General features: G+C 46.2%; 1 protein-coding gene across 2 annotated transcripts in view; it reads right to left on the bottom strand.

Annotated features, from left to right (window-relative positions):
• SLCO2A1 (solute carrier organic anion transporter family member 2A1) overlaps positions 1-14,981 on the bottom strand; it is a 103,474-nt gene that overhangs the window by 61,835 nt on the left and 26,658 nt on the right. For both annotated transcript variants that reach the window (XM_014604594.3, XM_006263940.4), the window contains exon 3: positions 6,726-6,847. In XM_014604594.3, the coding sequence (XP_014460080.1) occupies positions 6,726-6,847 (122 nt within the window). The remainder of the gene's footprint in view (positions 1-6,725; positions 6,848-14,981) is intronic.

The raw sequence follows: 14,981 nt of genomic DNA on the forward strand, positions 1-14,981 counted from the left end.
ATACATCCTCTTTTCCTCCCCAATATCAGCCTCAACCTTGATGTGAACCTTGCCCTTCAATTTGCCTTCTCCTCTCACATTTCAAACATCACATGGTTTTGCTTGCTTTGCACCCTGGATGTATAATGCTGCCATTGTCTCTGTTCCACCGCTATTGGAATCCTACCCATGTCTCCATCTCATCCTTCCTGGATGACTTCAGTTTCCTTTGTTATACTTCTCTTGTCCATCAGAGGACAGCCTGTGCAGAATGTAACTGGATTTCTTTCACGTACCTGTACAGAGCCAGAGGAAACCAAGCTCATCACCTCTCTGTTCAAATCCTCACCCCCCAGGTTCTGGGTTCACTTCAGGATCCAATTTATTACTCTCTTTTTTTTTTAGACTCTCCATGGATTCAAGCCTACATCCCTACTGATTCTTTCACTCCACCATCTTGCATCCACATAGCTCAGGCCTCCTTTCTCTTCTCACTGTGTAGTCTCAATGGTCAAGAATATGACAGCTCATGAACCTGTCCTTCCACAGCCTCAACCACCTGAAAGCCCTCCTGCTTCTCCCTCTACTTTCAAAGAATCTGTCCAAGTTACTGACCATGTTATTTATAACCTACCTCCCCTTTGCCATTGGTAGCTCTTGTGACCCTGCACAGACTATTCAAAGTTAACAGTAACCACAATATCTTAAACTGAAGATGCTGCAAGTACAAAACTGCCAAACAGTTAACAGGATTGTCACACTTCATATGGAAGACACCTCTGAAAAAGCCATTGTCAAAGGTGGCTTAAAAGGACGACAAGGTTATTTGGGTAAATGTGATATCTTCTATTAAATCAACTAAATAGTTGGAAAAATTGTTCTTTGCAAGCTTTTGGGCACAGGCACCCTTCCTCAGGCATAGGGAGAGTCTGCTGGTCTTTGCCTTCTCTATAGGGTCCAAATAGAAGCAACCAACCCACTCATTTAAAAGGGAGATATGGGTGACAAGAGACTGAGTACCCAAGTGATTAGGCTGCTGACCTGGGATGTAGAAGCCCCAAGTTCTGTTCCTGGCTGTGCCACTGACCTGCTGAGCAAAACTTAAGCACATTACTTACAGTCTCTTTTGCATCAACTTAGATGGTGAACTCGTCAAGGCAGGGCCTGACCCCTATGAGGCTGACCTTGGTTAGGACCTCCTGGGGCTACTGTAGTTTAAAAACAACAATTAGCATCCTGAGGGATCAACTCCCACTCCCCTAACAGGCCACAAGGAAGGTTCGGTCACCCACACACTGCAAATGTCACCCATAAAAGACTGAACATAGATACACCCCAGGACAGTTTTTCATGGAGCAGCAATAGCAACCTATGGAAATTTCCTCTAAAAGGCCTTTCCAGGACCTGCTCCCACACTATTCTCTCTGTACCAGCAGCAACACTTCCTAGTCCAGCCATAACAGGGAGAGCCAGGACGTTCCACCCCCACTTCTAACCACCCTGATAATTAGCCAAGATATTATCAGCAGCCTAATGCAGATAAATATGAGGTTAAAACCTTGATTTTTATTTTCCACTCCATCAGCAATGAAGTCTTCATCTCTACACACAGAGCTTTCCCTTCCTTTGCTTCTAACTGATAACCCTCCAGGCCAACATGATGTAGCAGAAGGTGAAACCTACTTGGGGCTTCAACTGGCACAATTGTATTCCCAAACCCACAGCTCAATTGAGGAGCATTAGCCCCCTCTAACTGTTATGGCACAGCATAGCAGCAAAGCCCCTCCTACCTCAAAGGGATTGGGAATAACTGGGGGGTAGGTCCTCTGACTGCAGATAATACAGTGCAGGGAGCGAGGGGATGGGAGGAACTCTATTGTAAAAATCTGGGCTTGTTATTTTTGGAAGCAATCTTGCAGAAGGCGCTTTGAAAACACTTCCTCGTATAATAAATAGGAACCTCCTTCCTGGCATCTAGAGCGCACTGCGACTCGGGAATGCGGTCGCATTGGAATTACAGCCGAGATCAGCAGCTGTCAGTGCTTATAGCCAGGCAGACACTGCTTATTAAGCTAAATCTTGATCTTGGAATACTCTCTATGTAGGCAGGTGCCAGGTGCATCCTCCCAGCGGCAGGTGCGGGATGGATGCCCTATTTGACTCGTTGTTATCAGTGCAAAGGATTTATCTTATAAATGAGGAGTATAGTACCCTATAAACCAGAGGATTTATGCTGCAGAGCAAACAGTTGCTCTTTAGGTTTGGGATGAAGATTATTGTCCCATCACTGCTTCCCATCTTGCACTTGCAGCCATTCCTGTCTGGTGTTTCCATTCTTCTTTGGATGGATGGAGGGTTTTGGTGATTTCTAGACACCACTTTTCAACCCAAGAGTGATCATTTTTTACCACAAACCTCTATCCCATCTACCTGCCTCTATCAGCAGGGAGAGAATACCAATAGTGCTACTTAGCTAAGGCACTTGTAGGGAATACAATTAAAAAATAAAAAATTAATTAAAAAAAAGCCTTTACATCCCCTCTAGCTGGCTTGCCTCTCCCCAGCTCCCTATATCCTGCCCTCCTACAGCTTTCAAGGTGACATTCATCCCTGAATGTAAAAGACCATCAGGCTGGCAGCAAGCAGGGCTTACATGCTTTACAGCAGGTTTAGTAGCACCTCAGTCCATTTTGCATGCAACCACTTGATGGGAAATGCACTGGAAATTCTGGCTTCTGGTCCTTCCTTTGCTCAGCTGCACTCAACAGTGCAATATTGGGCAGCAAGCACCAACCATACTTGTCTAAGACTGCTTCAACAGCCCACAACAGGTGGTTAAGATAAGGATGTCATAGCACTCCTTTACATCTTGCTTGCCTTTGAGAGGCAGCCTGGTCCAAGATTAACTTCTTAACTTTGGTTTAGGGACCTCACCTTCCAAGCCTCATGGACATCAGAAGATAATGGAGATGGACAGATGAAAAATGCAGGTGAGAGGGGAGAAACAAGGCCTTCAGATTTAATTGTCTTTTGATATCCCAGTTTTTTCTGTAGATTATAATTTGATTTAGGCTCCTTTTGGGCCACTCAGCAGCAGAATAGCTCAACTTTCTGTGTCAAATTAATAGCACTAGCAATATTTTCTACTGAATCCATGGGGATTTAGGATCCCATGGTGGAAAGGCCTTCACAGAGAAGAAGTTTTTTAAATATTTCCTAAAGCCGGTTGCAGTCCCTTGATCTCCTTGCAAAGGATGTTCCGAAGAAGATCCCCTCCATCTACAGTGCTTTATCCCCAGATCTCACATACTGCAACCTGAGCTCTAGGGTCTGCACTGTCCCAGGAGGAAAGGAGCTGTCAGTGTAGTGCCTAGACTAACATCTTTGCTGTAATGGGACTTGAGGATTAGAATGGTTTTAACAGCATAAAAATTGGAACAAAGACCTTAAATCAGAATGGGGAGGTGACAGGAGAGGGACTTGAGCACAGACTTAACGTGCTCGTGGTGGCTTGAGCTACAGGAAGGGCCGATGGCCACTTTTAGTACCAGTGGGGTCCTGTGCATTATCTTCATGCTCTGCTTCAGAACAGGTGACACCTGCAGGGAACGTATGTGTCCCAGTCCTTGTTCAGGAGGAAAAGAACAGGTTTTATAGGAAACTGGAAGTAAAACCAGCCACTTGTGGGGACTTAAGTTCCCTGATCAACTTGGATGAGCAAGGTCTCAAACAAAACCAAACGTCAACTGTACAAAGTGCCACTGGCAGCAGGTGCCTCAGACTTCAACATGAATGCAGCATTGTGGTGCTGAGATTACTACATAGTCCTAGGAAGATGCATGAGATTTGGGGAAACTTCAGTGAGAACAGTGTAAATTCTGTCAAAATATCATTTCTGCTCTAAGAGGGGTTGTGCTGGTTTTGTTTCAACTATAAGAGAAATGTTGGGACAAATGGGTCTTTTAAAGGCTCCAGGTATTTTTCCTTGCCTCCCTCTGGGTGTATAAACTCCATTAGTAAGTATTAAAAGGACTTGTATGTTCTGACAAAAATGTGAGCCCTGGGACAGATTCTGCTGTTCATTAAACCAGCACAAACCAGACCTGAGGAAGGGCACTTTGTGCTCAAAAGCTTGTCTAACATCTCTCCCAACAGAGTTGGCCCAGTAAGAGGGATCACCAAACAAAATCTTTGCCCCTCATATTTTCAGGAACTTCACAACTACAAGAATTACCAATGCCCTACTACAACCGCTGGAAAGGTAACTTAAAATCCCCATTTTTACTCCTTCAGCCTAGAGCTGGCTGGACCTGGAGTTGGTACAAGTTGGAGCAACCTGAAAACTACTCTCAGTTCCAGCAGCACATAATATACTTGACACACTTTAAGGCCAGAAGCCTAATAAAAGGATTATTTAGTCTGATCTCCTGCATGTCACATTATGGGAGCCAGAAAACCAGGAGGTATGAAGAAGTCCTTTCATACATTTTAGAGCAGCTGGAGGGACGAGGACATAGGAATGTGATACCAATGCACCCCTGGAGAAGTTTGCTCTAGTGATGGGACCCTCCCATAACCACTTACATGGATGGGCTTTTTGTCTTAGCAGATACCCTGATGCATCTGAAAGAACAGGGCTATGGGGGAATTACAGTGAATTTATATTAGCACCGCTATGACCAAACTAATCAACAATATTTAGCAGCTGCTGCTTTAGAGCAAGTAAGTTTGGGACCTTGAGGCTTGGAACAGATGTTGCGCTTGCTCCTGGACAAGTTGTGCCTGAGTTTTCCCAGAAGAGCTATATCCCAGGATTGTCACATACCCATATCACCCTTCTAATCAGGGTTTAATGAGCAGCTGAACATACTGCCACTTTTCAGCCTTTGATTCAAGGATACAACCCTGGGATAACCATTCAGATGCACTTTGTAATGTCCCAGGATAAACTGTTAGTATTTTTTACCCTTTGAACCTTTTTAGGATTTATCCCTGGACTAGATACATGGATGTCCGATTGATCACACTTTGTCCCAGGATAAAATGGTACATGCCGGGACAAACGTGACGTCAGTTTGTAGCCTGAGAGGGTGTGAGGAGTGAATGAGAGGCGTTCACTCCTTAGAGTAAAAGGAACAAAATGATTAAAGATGAAACTTGGATAAATGTGCCTCCTGGCTCACTGCCTGGTCGAGCCCCAGGCATTTGTACCCTGCTCAGGCTCTTTAAGAAATTTTCAGTTTATACTGGACATGCAGACAAACTCTCCCTTACAGCAGTGCTAACAGGTAGTAAACATATATGTATTTATATAAACCTAGCGGGCAATCACCTTCTGTCTTTCCAGCAGTGCCGGCTGCTGTCAGCCTGCAGAAATACAGGTAGGGGCCAATAGCAAGTCTCCCTTACTTGGCATCTTGCATGGTGAGCAACACAAGAAAGTAAAGTGTTTCATGGGGTGATGGAAAGCTGTTCTCTACTCTGACCACTCCACCCTGTCACCCCAATGTGCTGGCAGCTGCCACATATAGATAAGCGTATGCTGACACACATGTGCACACATGTCTATTCCCCTAGTGATTCACAGTGTGCCTAGGTATGTTACGGTCTCCCACAAGAGTTGCCTGCACATCAGTGGAAGAACTCAGACGTGCGTCTGTGAGATAGGATTTCTTTCCAAAAACGCTTCACGTGACAAGTTTTGGAACTGGATCTTTCAACAGTTCTCAAGAAATCATTGGCAGCTTTCTAAGGCTCTGTCTTTGGAGAGTGAAAAATGTCTTCAAGGAAGTTCTAAGTGGTAAGAAAGTGCAAGGTCAAATCCTCGCCTGATGCAAATCAGCATCGCTATAATGACATCTGCCATAGTGTTGACACCAGCTCAGGGTCTGGAGCAAAAAAATGCACTAAGGTATGAGGAGAGAGAAAGAAAAAAAAATGTGCGGTTTCTTAAAAGGTGAAAGTGAATGTGTTTTAAAATGATAACATAACAATCCTCCTTCCCCAGGTAGGAGATTCCTACAAAAGGATGAAAAGAGCAACAGAGCCTGCAGAAGTTGTACATTTAACAGGCATTAGCTAGTTGAGGTAAACTCTAAGCACTCTCTGTCCTGGGATTTAAAACATATTAAATGGTTACACTTTAAAAATAAAATACACATCTCCTGGTGTAGATGTGCTCTGTTAGGCAAGGGTGCAGGTGAACCACCTGTTCACTGACAGCGGGAGGAACCAACCCAGCAGAGAAAAGCTCTCAATGCTTAACCCTATCATTCACGACCAAGGTTACCTGTTCAGAGACTTTTCAAAGCCAATCAGTACTATTATAAAGGCAGTGTTTTTTTTCCACGCCGCAGGGGGGTTAATCATTTCCTTGCACAATAGCACGTGTGCTAAACAATATAGACCGGATCCTCAGCTGGTGGTGAGAAGTCAGTCCTATGCATGCATGCCTCCCACTGTCAATACCAACCTCTTCAACAAGCACACACAGTAGCCTATGCTGTTGGTAGACGTGCCAGAAGCAGACAAACCTCCGTATCTAAATGCTTTGACATGCCATGCAAGTTGCTTAGCTGTGGTGTGACAACGCTGTGCGACAAGAGGACCAGAGAGCACGAAACGCTGCACTTAACAAACACACTTGGTTCTCCGAGCTGAACCTAGGAGCAGTGCTGCCATCTCTCCCAAGCAGCAAAGAGCAAAAGGCAACATGCAGCCTCTGGGAGGGAAGTTTAGCTTCTTACCTTGATATTGCACAGGATGTTCCGGTAACAGGTGCTAGAGCCTTGGGGGTTGCTGCTGATGCCTTGAGCTTTGTTGTTTTCAGGCTGAGCTCCCATGGCTTGATCAGCAACCCTGTTGGAGGCTAATGCATACACTTAGTTAGTTCCTTTCTCCTGCCCCCAACTTCCCAGCGAACATGAAGCGTGCTGCAATGCTGAAGCACTGAGCTGTCTGGGTGCTTCCAAGAAAGCTAGTGATATAAACCTCTCTCCCCGCTTTCCTTCCTCCAGCTTAGAGTCTAGTAAATCAGTACTGAAAGCTGTCCAAGCCCATGAGACTTAGTGAGTGAGGGAGCGTGAGCTTGTGAAGTTTTTATAAGTCTGTTCTCTGGAGTGATGATGAAACTTCATTTCTCCTCCCTCTTTTCTTTTGTGTCGAGAGGGAACTTTAAAGACACAGAGAGCGTCAGTGAAGCTCACGCTGCCCCTTGGAGCAGGTATACCTCGTGGTCTGTCCTCTCTGATGCTGCAGCCGCAGGTCCCCTCCCCAGCAGACTGCAAGGGTTATAAAGGGTACAGGGGATGATAAAGGAGATAATGTCTGTCTTTATATGTATATAAGTAAATATAGCCCTCTTGGCTAAAATTTATCCACCCTGAGAAGGATATTTGCAGCCCCAAATGATCCTCTTCTCTCTCTCAAACAATCCCCTTCTCCATGCAGGAGATTCCTATGAAAGGCTAAAAAGAGCAATAGACCCTGCAGAAGTACATTAGGGGCTTTACTACTCCCAGTGTAGTCAGTATGGAAGACACTGATATGATACGGTGACAGCCCACACGACAGAGCCACACAGAGAAGGAGCCAAGTTCAGGCTTTCCCTAGGGAAAAGGGGAAAAGTACAGATGTGTGTATGGCAGACTGCATTTACATTAACCTGCATTTGGGATTTTCAGCACAAGGAGGGATCTTTTGTCCCGGGGTGCTGGGAGGTATGCAGCCTGCAGAGCTCCAACCCACCCTACTTCTCTTCCCTTGGAAAAAAACTGCCTTTGGGAAGTTCCTGGGATCTGGCTTTTTCCAAGAGCTCGCTGGGCTTATGTTTGCATGGAGAATTGATTTGTATGAACAGCTTTGCTCAGGGAGAGAGAAGTGACAGGCAGGAGGAGGAGAGCAGGCTTGCGTCTTCCGAAGGGGAGGAGCTCATGCCAGGTCTCAAGCTGAATACTGCCTCGGCTGTGTCAGCCCCTAGCAGAGGATGCCTAGGGCATCTCGCTGTGTGCGGACATGCGGGGGCAGAGGAACCCCTGGGAAGCAGATTGCTGATGGATGTTTTCCTAGGATACCTTTGCACTGAACACACCACTTGTCCATTCAGGAAACCACTGCTTCCCAAGGGCTGTGCTGCTCAGGGGCTGGTCTTAGGGACACTTACAGGCTGCTTTGTCCCCCTAACACAGAGTGCCCACCCTGTGCCCACTCCTCTGGATCCCTCTGCCCATGCTGCAGCCACCCAAAAATCAGTGAGGCTGAGGGGGCAGCCTCCCTGCACATCAAAGTTCAGATATACGCTGCCTCCCCTGGACAGGCTTGCTGACAAAATAAGCCCCACACCCTTGGACACACGAGATTCATAGATGGGCCCTTTGGCAAAGAAGACTGCCCAGGAATGGCCTCAAGCATCTTAGAGTGGATTTGAGGCTGCTTGCAAGAGGCTGAGCCATCTTCTCTGCCTAGCTGCTGGTCTCCAGTGCATCCAAGGGGGAGGGCTCATTTTGTTGGCAGCAGTGCTGAGGTCAGGAGCGGGTACATGTTGACATGCCCAATGTATAGCCTGACACAGTGTAGTCGGTGCTGGTAGCAGAGCTGAGCAAATAGGTCCTGTGAAACAATTCGAGTGGCTAGTTGGGGCTCCATTTCACACAGTGAGCCTCCAAACTGTTACAAGAGGTCAGAGGGGACGAGACAGTTCAGCAGGGGTCAGAAGGAAATGTGGCACCTAAGAAGCACAGCTTTGAAAAAGCCATAAATCCTACCAAACCTGGCCTTAAGGGACCTAACTAATTAATGGGATGATAGCAATTCATCAGTTCTGTGGAGCGGGGACAGGGAGGGAGTCTGATGCTTTCCTTTGAAGCACGTGGTGCTGGCTCGCACGCACGGACACGGAGTACTGGCTTAGACTGCAAGTCCCACGTCCTCTGCTTGGAAACTGCCCATAAGCAGATGCTGAGTGTTCCACATTTATCCATTTCTACAGAACAATGGTCAATGTAAATGGCATTGGTATCAATGAGCTGCAATTGGTCAGATGGATCATATGGCATGGTTTCCATTTCCTGTTGGGAAGAGCATGCTAGCACACCTAGCACGAATGCTGACATTTTCTTCTCATAAGGATTGGTCAACAAACCCTGGATCTCTGAAGTTTGCAGAAAGCACAAGGCAGAGCGGCTGAGCGCAGTCAATGCCACTTCATTTCAAAATGCAATGTCAAGCCATACAGCATCTTTTTGTAGTGTTTGGCCAGTGCCAGTGGCAGAACTGCAAACTGAGCTACTGTGAGTGCCCAGATATGGGGCGAAAGGCCTCTAACCTGGAGATGCTTTGCATGGTGTGGAGCAATGAGACATGACTCTGGGTAGGACACACAGACATTTGGAGCCATTTTAAATGGGCAGTAGCTCTTACATTCTAATTGTTAGATGTGGGCCAGCTGAGAGCATCGTGTACATAGCAAAACCGCTGCAATGGACTTTAGCAATGGAGGAAGCCCTTTTGCTACATTCCTGGCTTGTTCACGTGCAGCAATGAGACCACAATACCTACTGCCTGTTCGAAATGTTCCTGTCTTGAAACAGCTCCAAATGTACATGGGTCTGTACTCTCTTTAGAGAATGACTTGCTGGACCTCAATTTGAGACTGAGCAGTTACAGCTGGAAAGGGGGCCTAAAAGTCTGTCCCCAAGGCTTGCGAGTGATTTGGCAGGAGGGCTTTAAAAAATAAAATATAATAAAAGATAAAATAACATAAATAAAAACAAAACCAAACCCACTTGCATGTCTCTGGACATCTATCCCTTTTTCCTTGCCACTTGAAGGTGCTAATTGAAGCAAGCAGGTTGGCAGACCTGGGGGCCTGCCACCGTCTTCCCTTAAATGCTACAGCTCATTCATCATCCCTTTCCTATAAAGTGCCAAGCTGTGGCTTCCCTCAATTCTTAGGAAGGCTGCAGATGAACTCATGGCTACATGAGTTCATTTGGAAAAGATCTACCTGTATGATCAGAGTCTTAAAAGGCGAGCCATATGAGGAAAGGCTGTGGTATCTGGGACTCTTCAGCCTGAGAAAAAAAAGCTGAGAGAGGATCTGGTGGCAGCTTATCGCTACACTAGGGGAGTAATCAAGGGCTTGGTGAGCAACTGCTCACCAGGGCACCTGAGGGGAAAACCAGGAGTAATGGCCACAAACTCCTGGAAGATTGATTTAGGCTTAACATTAGAAAAAACTTCTTCACAGTCAGGCTGTCCAGACTGGGGAATGAACTCCCTCCAGAGGTGGTGCAATCACCTACCCTGGAAATCTTCAGGAGGAGACTGGATAGGCACCTTGCTGGGGTCACCTGACCCCCAGTTATCTTCCCTGCTTGGTGCAGGGGGCTGGACCCGATGATTTCCGAGGTCCCTTCCGGCTTTACTGCCTATGAATCTATGGAGGGGCAGCAACACCCAGGATGGGGAAGAGGGCACCAGGATCAGCATGTGCTCTCCGCAGGACATCTTCCTGTCTGAAAGCAGCTTCTTTCTCTCTTGAACCCCTCCTAGTACCATATCTGGCCACGAGAGGGCACATTTCAATAGCAGCAAAAATTACATGCACATGGTGCTATTGTGCAGCAGAGAACGCGGGACCCCGGTGTTCTCAGCCTGGCCCAGACACTAACCCCTTGGCTGGCCATAGCCAAATCATTTACCCTTCCTGCCATCATTTTTCCAGCCATAAACAAGAGGTCATAGCGATTTACCAGGCTTAGTCGGACCAAACAAGTAATATTTGCAGCATTCTGCCCCAGGGTGAGTGACCACGTGGGTCTAGGGCAGCGGAGACTTCAGCACAATACATGCGAGATGCCACAGTTACATCTGGGAGGGCAATTCCTTAAACATCGGCCCCTTAGGACAGACCTTGTGTGCGCTGCACTGAGTGGAATAGGTGGCAAGATAAAGTTTCTGTCTCCTGCCACTCCTCCAAATATACTCCAGGTGGGTCTGGCCTGGAGGAAACATGTCCTCTGTTCTATAACAAGATAAGGCAACTCCATGAATTAGCTAACCTGCTCTTTAAAGCTGCATCACTGCAACAGGTATGAGGCAGAGCTTTTTTATAACTGCAGTGTACACACAGCAGCTGTTTCAGCCAATAGCTTCGTGCATTGCTCACAACTTCACTTGCATTCTCGTGGGCTGAGCTGGTGAAAACATACTCCAAAGAGTACACACACAGCACCTGACAAAACATTTATTGCATAACAGGTGGGCAGGACGCAGGGCAGAAATACCTCTTTGCGAAGACAGCCTAAAGCCATTCACTGCTGCCAAATTCCCCACCACTGGACCGGGGTTCCCTTGACTCGCCTGCACTTCTATAAGCATATATAGGATAATATGGGGTAATGCTAGACCTCAGGGTCTCCCCCACCTTCATTTGGCCTTGTGCTAGGCAGCCCTGAAGTGGTTAAGTGTCAACAAGAGGAAGCGGAAAAAAGTTCAGTGTCACAAAGGCTTGTCCCTATTTTAAATGCATCATTGCTTAGCAAACACTCCCATTGCATCGTGGAACTCTATGTCCTTAGAAAGACGCCGGAGGGTTTGTGCTCAGGGACGGGGTGGCGCAGAGAAGATGTGTAGCCACCCAGTCTTTCCTCAAAAGAAGGCCAGGATGAGAGGGCCACAAATAAGAGCCCACCTACCCATTCAGGGGGCTGGAAACAGAAAGGGCTGGACAAGCAGCGTTGCCTTTCAGAGTATTAGCACGGTTTGCTCTGTGGACACTCAGAACCATGGTCCTTCCCTGACCTGCCCTCACACCCAGGCTTACACAAACCTTTTCCATGACACGGGGACTGTGCAGGCACGCCCTATGCAGCCACCTCACTGCCTACATGGTCTTTACGAGGGGACCAAGCGGTGGGGACGGCCTTGTTCCAACCTCCTACAACTTGGTGCCTTGTGTCCAAAAAAGCTTTAACCATGTGACATGGGCTTGGCTGCCTTGTTACATATTCCAGCACTCAATGAAGCAAAATGTGAACCCACAGGACAAGTCTTCTCAGGAGATGGCCATGCAGCTACCATCCAGAAAGCATCTATACTGAAGAGGACCACCATCTGTAAAGCCACTGATGCCAACAGAGCAACTGGGAGTGTAAGGGTGTCAGAATATGCCCCAATAGAGCACTGCAATACACCTGCCTCTCCTTCATGAAAGGCAGCCCAAAAAGTGTGATCTTTTCTGCATCTTGTACTCTCCAGTCATGGAGGGAGATAGCCAATGACTCTCCAGAATAACATTGCAGTTACTTAAGCCACCAAAACAAATGCCAGGCCATATGCCAACAGAGCTGCTCTTGTTTTTGCCATGTATGTCTATTCATATACTTGCAACTGGGTGAGAGGAGATGGCATCAACACCTGACACTGGAGGTACTGGTCATCTGACTAAAGAGAAGGTGCTCAAGAACACAGGTGTCTGACTGTCACACAAAGCCTGGATGAATACACAGACCAGCATGTACCAGCAGCAACCAGATTCCTGGCCAGACTCAGGTTGCCAGCACACCATACTATCCTCCAGTTTTTCAGCACATCTAGGTGATGGGCTCTCCTTCCCTTGTCTTCTGCCTTTCCCTTAGCTTCACCAATGCACTTTAGACATTTGATTAAGGATTAATCCAAAGTGGTGAAAGCAAATATTTACTGGAAGTAGGATTGTAGGCAGTCACACTTTGCAGAACAAGAGATGCATAGTCTTGCTTTTCTGGGATACACTAGGTGCATCTACACATGAAATACTGCTGGATGGGTCTACTCCACAGTAATTTACCGCAGAGTAAACTGACCCAGGGCAGGCAGATAAACATTCAGGCATTTGGGAGCAGATTTGTAGGTAGCCAATTAACTGTGGAGCTGAGCAAATTATACCTGTATGTGTAGAGGGGGGTGTAGAGGGGGATGCTTACTACGCAGTAAAGGGGCTCATGTAGATGTGCCCTGTGGATGATTTCAGAAGTGTACTGTGATACAAGAGTGCTGACACCCTAATTACTTACTCTTAGATTGTGTGAAGATGCAGGGTGGGAGCTATGAAATTATGCAAGAACAGTAGTTGGTACTGTGAAGACTGAGATAAAGCTTTGTGATAACTATGATGAAGAGACAGTGGAAAATTATATCACAGTACTACAAAGAATGGCACTAGGTTTTGTAAAGCAACCAAAAAAAGTTCCTAGTTCTGACCAACTGATCAAGTCTTGAAAAGGAAAAGGCAGCACTGGAATTCTCAGATAACCAGCAACATCTTTCCTCCAGTGTTTTTTCCTTCCTGCAGTTCTCCCTGATTTATAAGCACCAGCCCCATACAAATGACTCGTGCAAAGACTGCCTGCTGTACAACTCAAAGTGCTGTACAAAGTGCCTACATACTGTTCAGTAACGTACTCATTAATATGACACATCCTCCTTGTCTGTTTCTGAATGAGCAAGTCTGGAGCACTCCAATGAATGTTTTTCTTTGGCTCGCTGCTGCCTGACTCTTAGTGCCTTATCTAGCTGGAGTAAATAATTTAGTAAAACCTGGAAAAACTCAAATTCAAATGAGGAAATAATTGCTCTAGCTCCAATTATAAAGGTGCATAGAGTTTGGAGACTCTTATGGTATAGTATGTATCCCAGCCATTTGAGAATGACTAAATAGGTGCCTGAACCATTTTTTGCAGTACTGTGGTACAATTTTGGAGCAAATCAATAATCACGATGGAGTAGTTGATAACTATATCCCTTTGATCAAGGGCTATTTTGCATTAAGGAAGATGATACCCAAGGAGTCTCTTTACCAATCAGCTCCACGTGGAGCTGAAGTGCTTTTCTGGCAGGGTCCAAGTCCCTTAATCAGAAGGGTTTCTCCATGACTTCACTTGTGCAGGCACAAACAAAAATCTCTGCATAGAGATTTGCATTCAGGCTGACTTTGACCCAATATGTATGAGATGGGGCATTTTACTAGCCAAAGGTAGGGCAGGCAGCATCTCCTGTGATGATATCTTTCAATGTTTGCAAGCAAAATGGCTTTGATCATAATGTGTTCCTAAATCTTAGGCACGCACTTTGCTACAGTACCCCATCTGCATTGTGCAAGAGAAGATCTGACTTTCCTTTGCAGTGCAGCTTTCAGAGGATTACAAATGGGCTTTGTTTCAATGGCTATTGCTCTACCAAGTTAAGGCCATTAGAAGTGTCAAATCAGACCTAACAAACAGAGGTGTAACTAGCCACGTTACTCTGGAGTCAAGTAGAAAGCAGAGTAGCACCTTATAGACTAACCCAAGCAGATCAGATATAGATATGATCACAAGCTTTTGTGAGCTGAAGCTTTTTTCCCCCTCAGATGCTGTGAAAGGACGTGGAGAAAATCGAGTATGAGAGAAAGATCATAATACAAAAGAAGGGGAGGCCAGAGATTATTAGATTTGGCTCTGATGTGCAATAAAAATTTCAGCAAAATCTCTACAAACTCTTTGGCTTTATCTTCTTTCTGCCAGCCCACCCACCCAACATGTCCCCTCTAGCCAATGGCAGGTTTGGGAAAGGTAAATGCCCTTAGGCTGGTTGGGGAAGTTTTGGGAGGGAATATGTTTTCCTGGTTCCATGAAAGGCTCCCAGTATTACCCCAGTACAGGCTCTTCAAAGTCCTGGACTGGGACTTGGAAACACAGCTGGTTGGGAAATTTTCAATAAAAGGTTTTTTCCCCCCCACCATTGGAAGCCGCTGAGGTGTCAAGACTGAAAGCTTTTAAATAAATGCATTGGTTCTGATGTACCTTTCACAGGGATTTGTTCCCAAGTCCAGGATGGACTTTCTAGAAGGAGAGAAAGCCCCATCCTACAATAACCTTGCAGGTACAGCAGTAATTTGGGAGATGGGAGATCCAGGTTCCAGTTCCTGCTCTGTCCAGTTCAAAGTATAGACTGAAGGCATCTCTTCTCCTATCCTAAGGTTC

Source organism: Alligator mississippiensis, chromosome 7 (genome assembly GCF_030867095.1).
Source record: "Alligator mississippiensis isolate rAllMis1 chromosome 7, rAllMis1, whole genome shotgun sequence".
NCBI classification, from domain to species: Eukaryota; Metazoa; Chordata; order Crocodylia; family Alligatoridae; genus Alligator; species Alligator mississippiensis.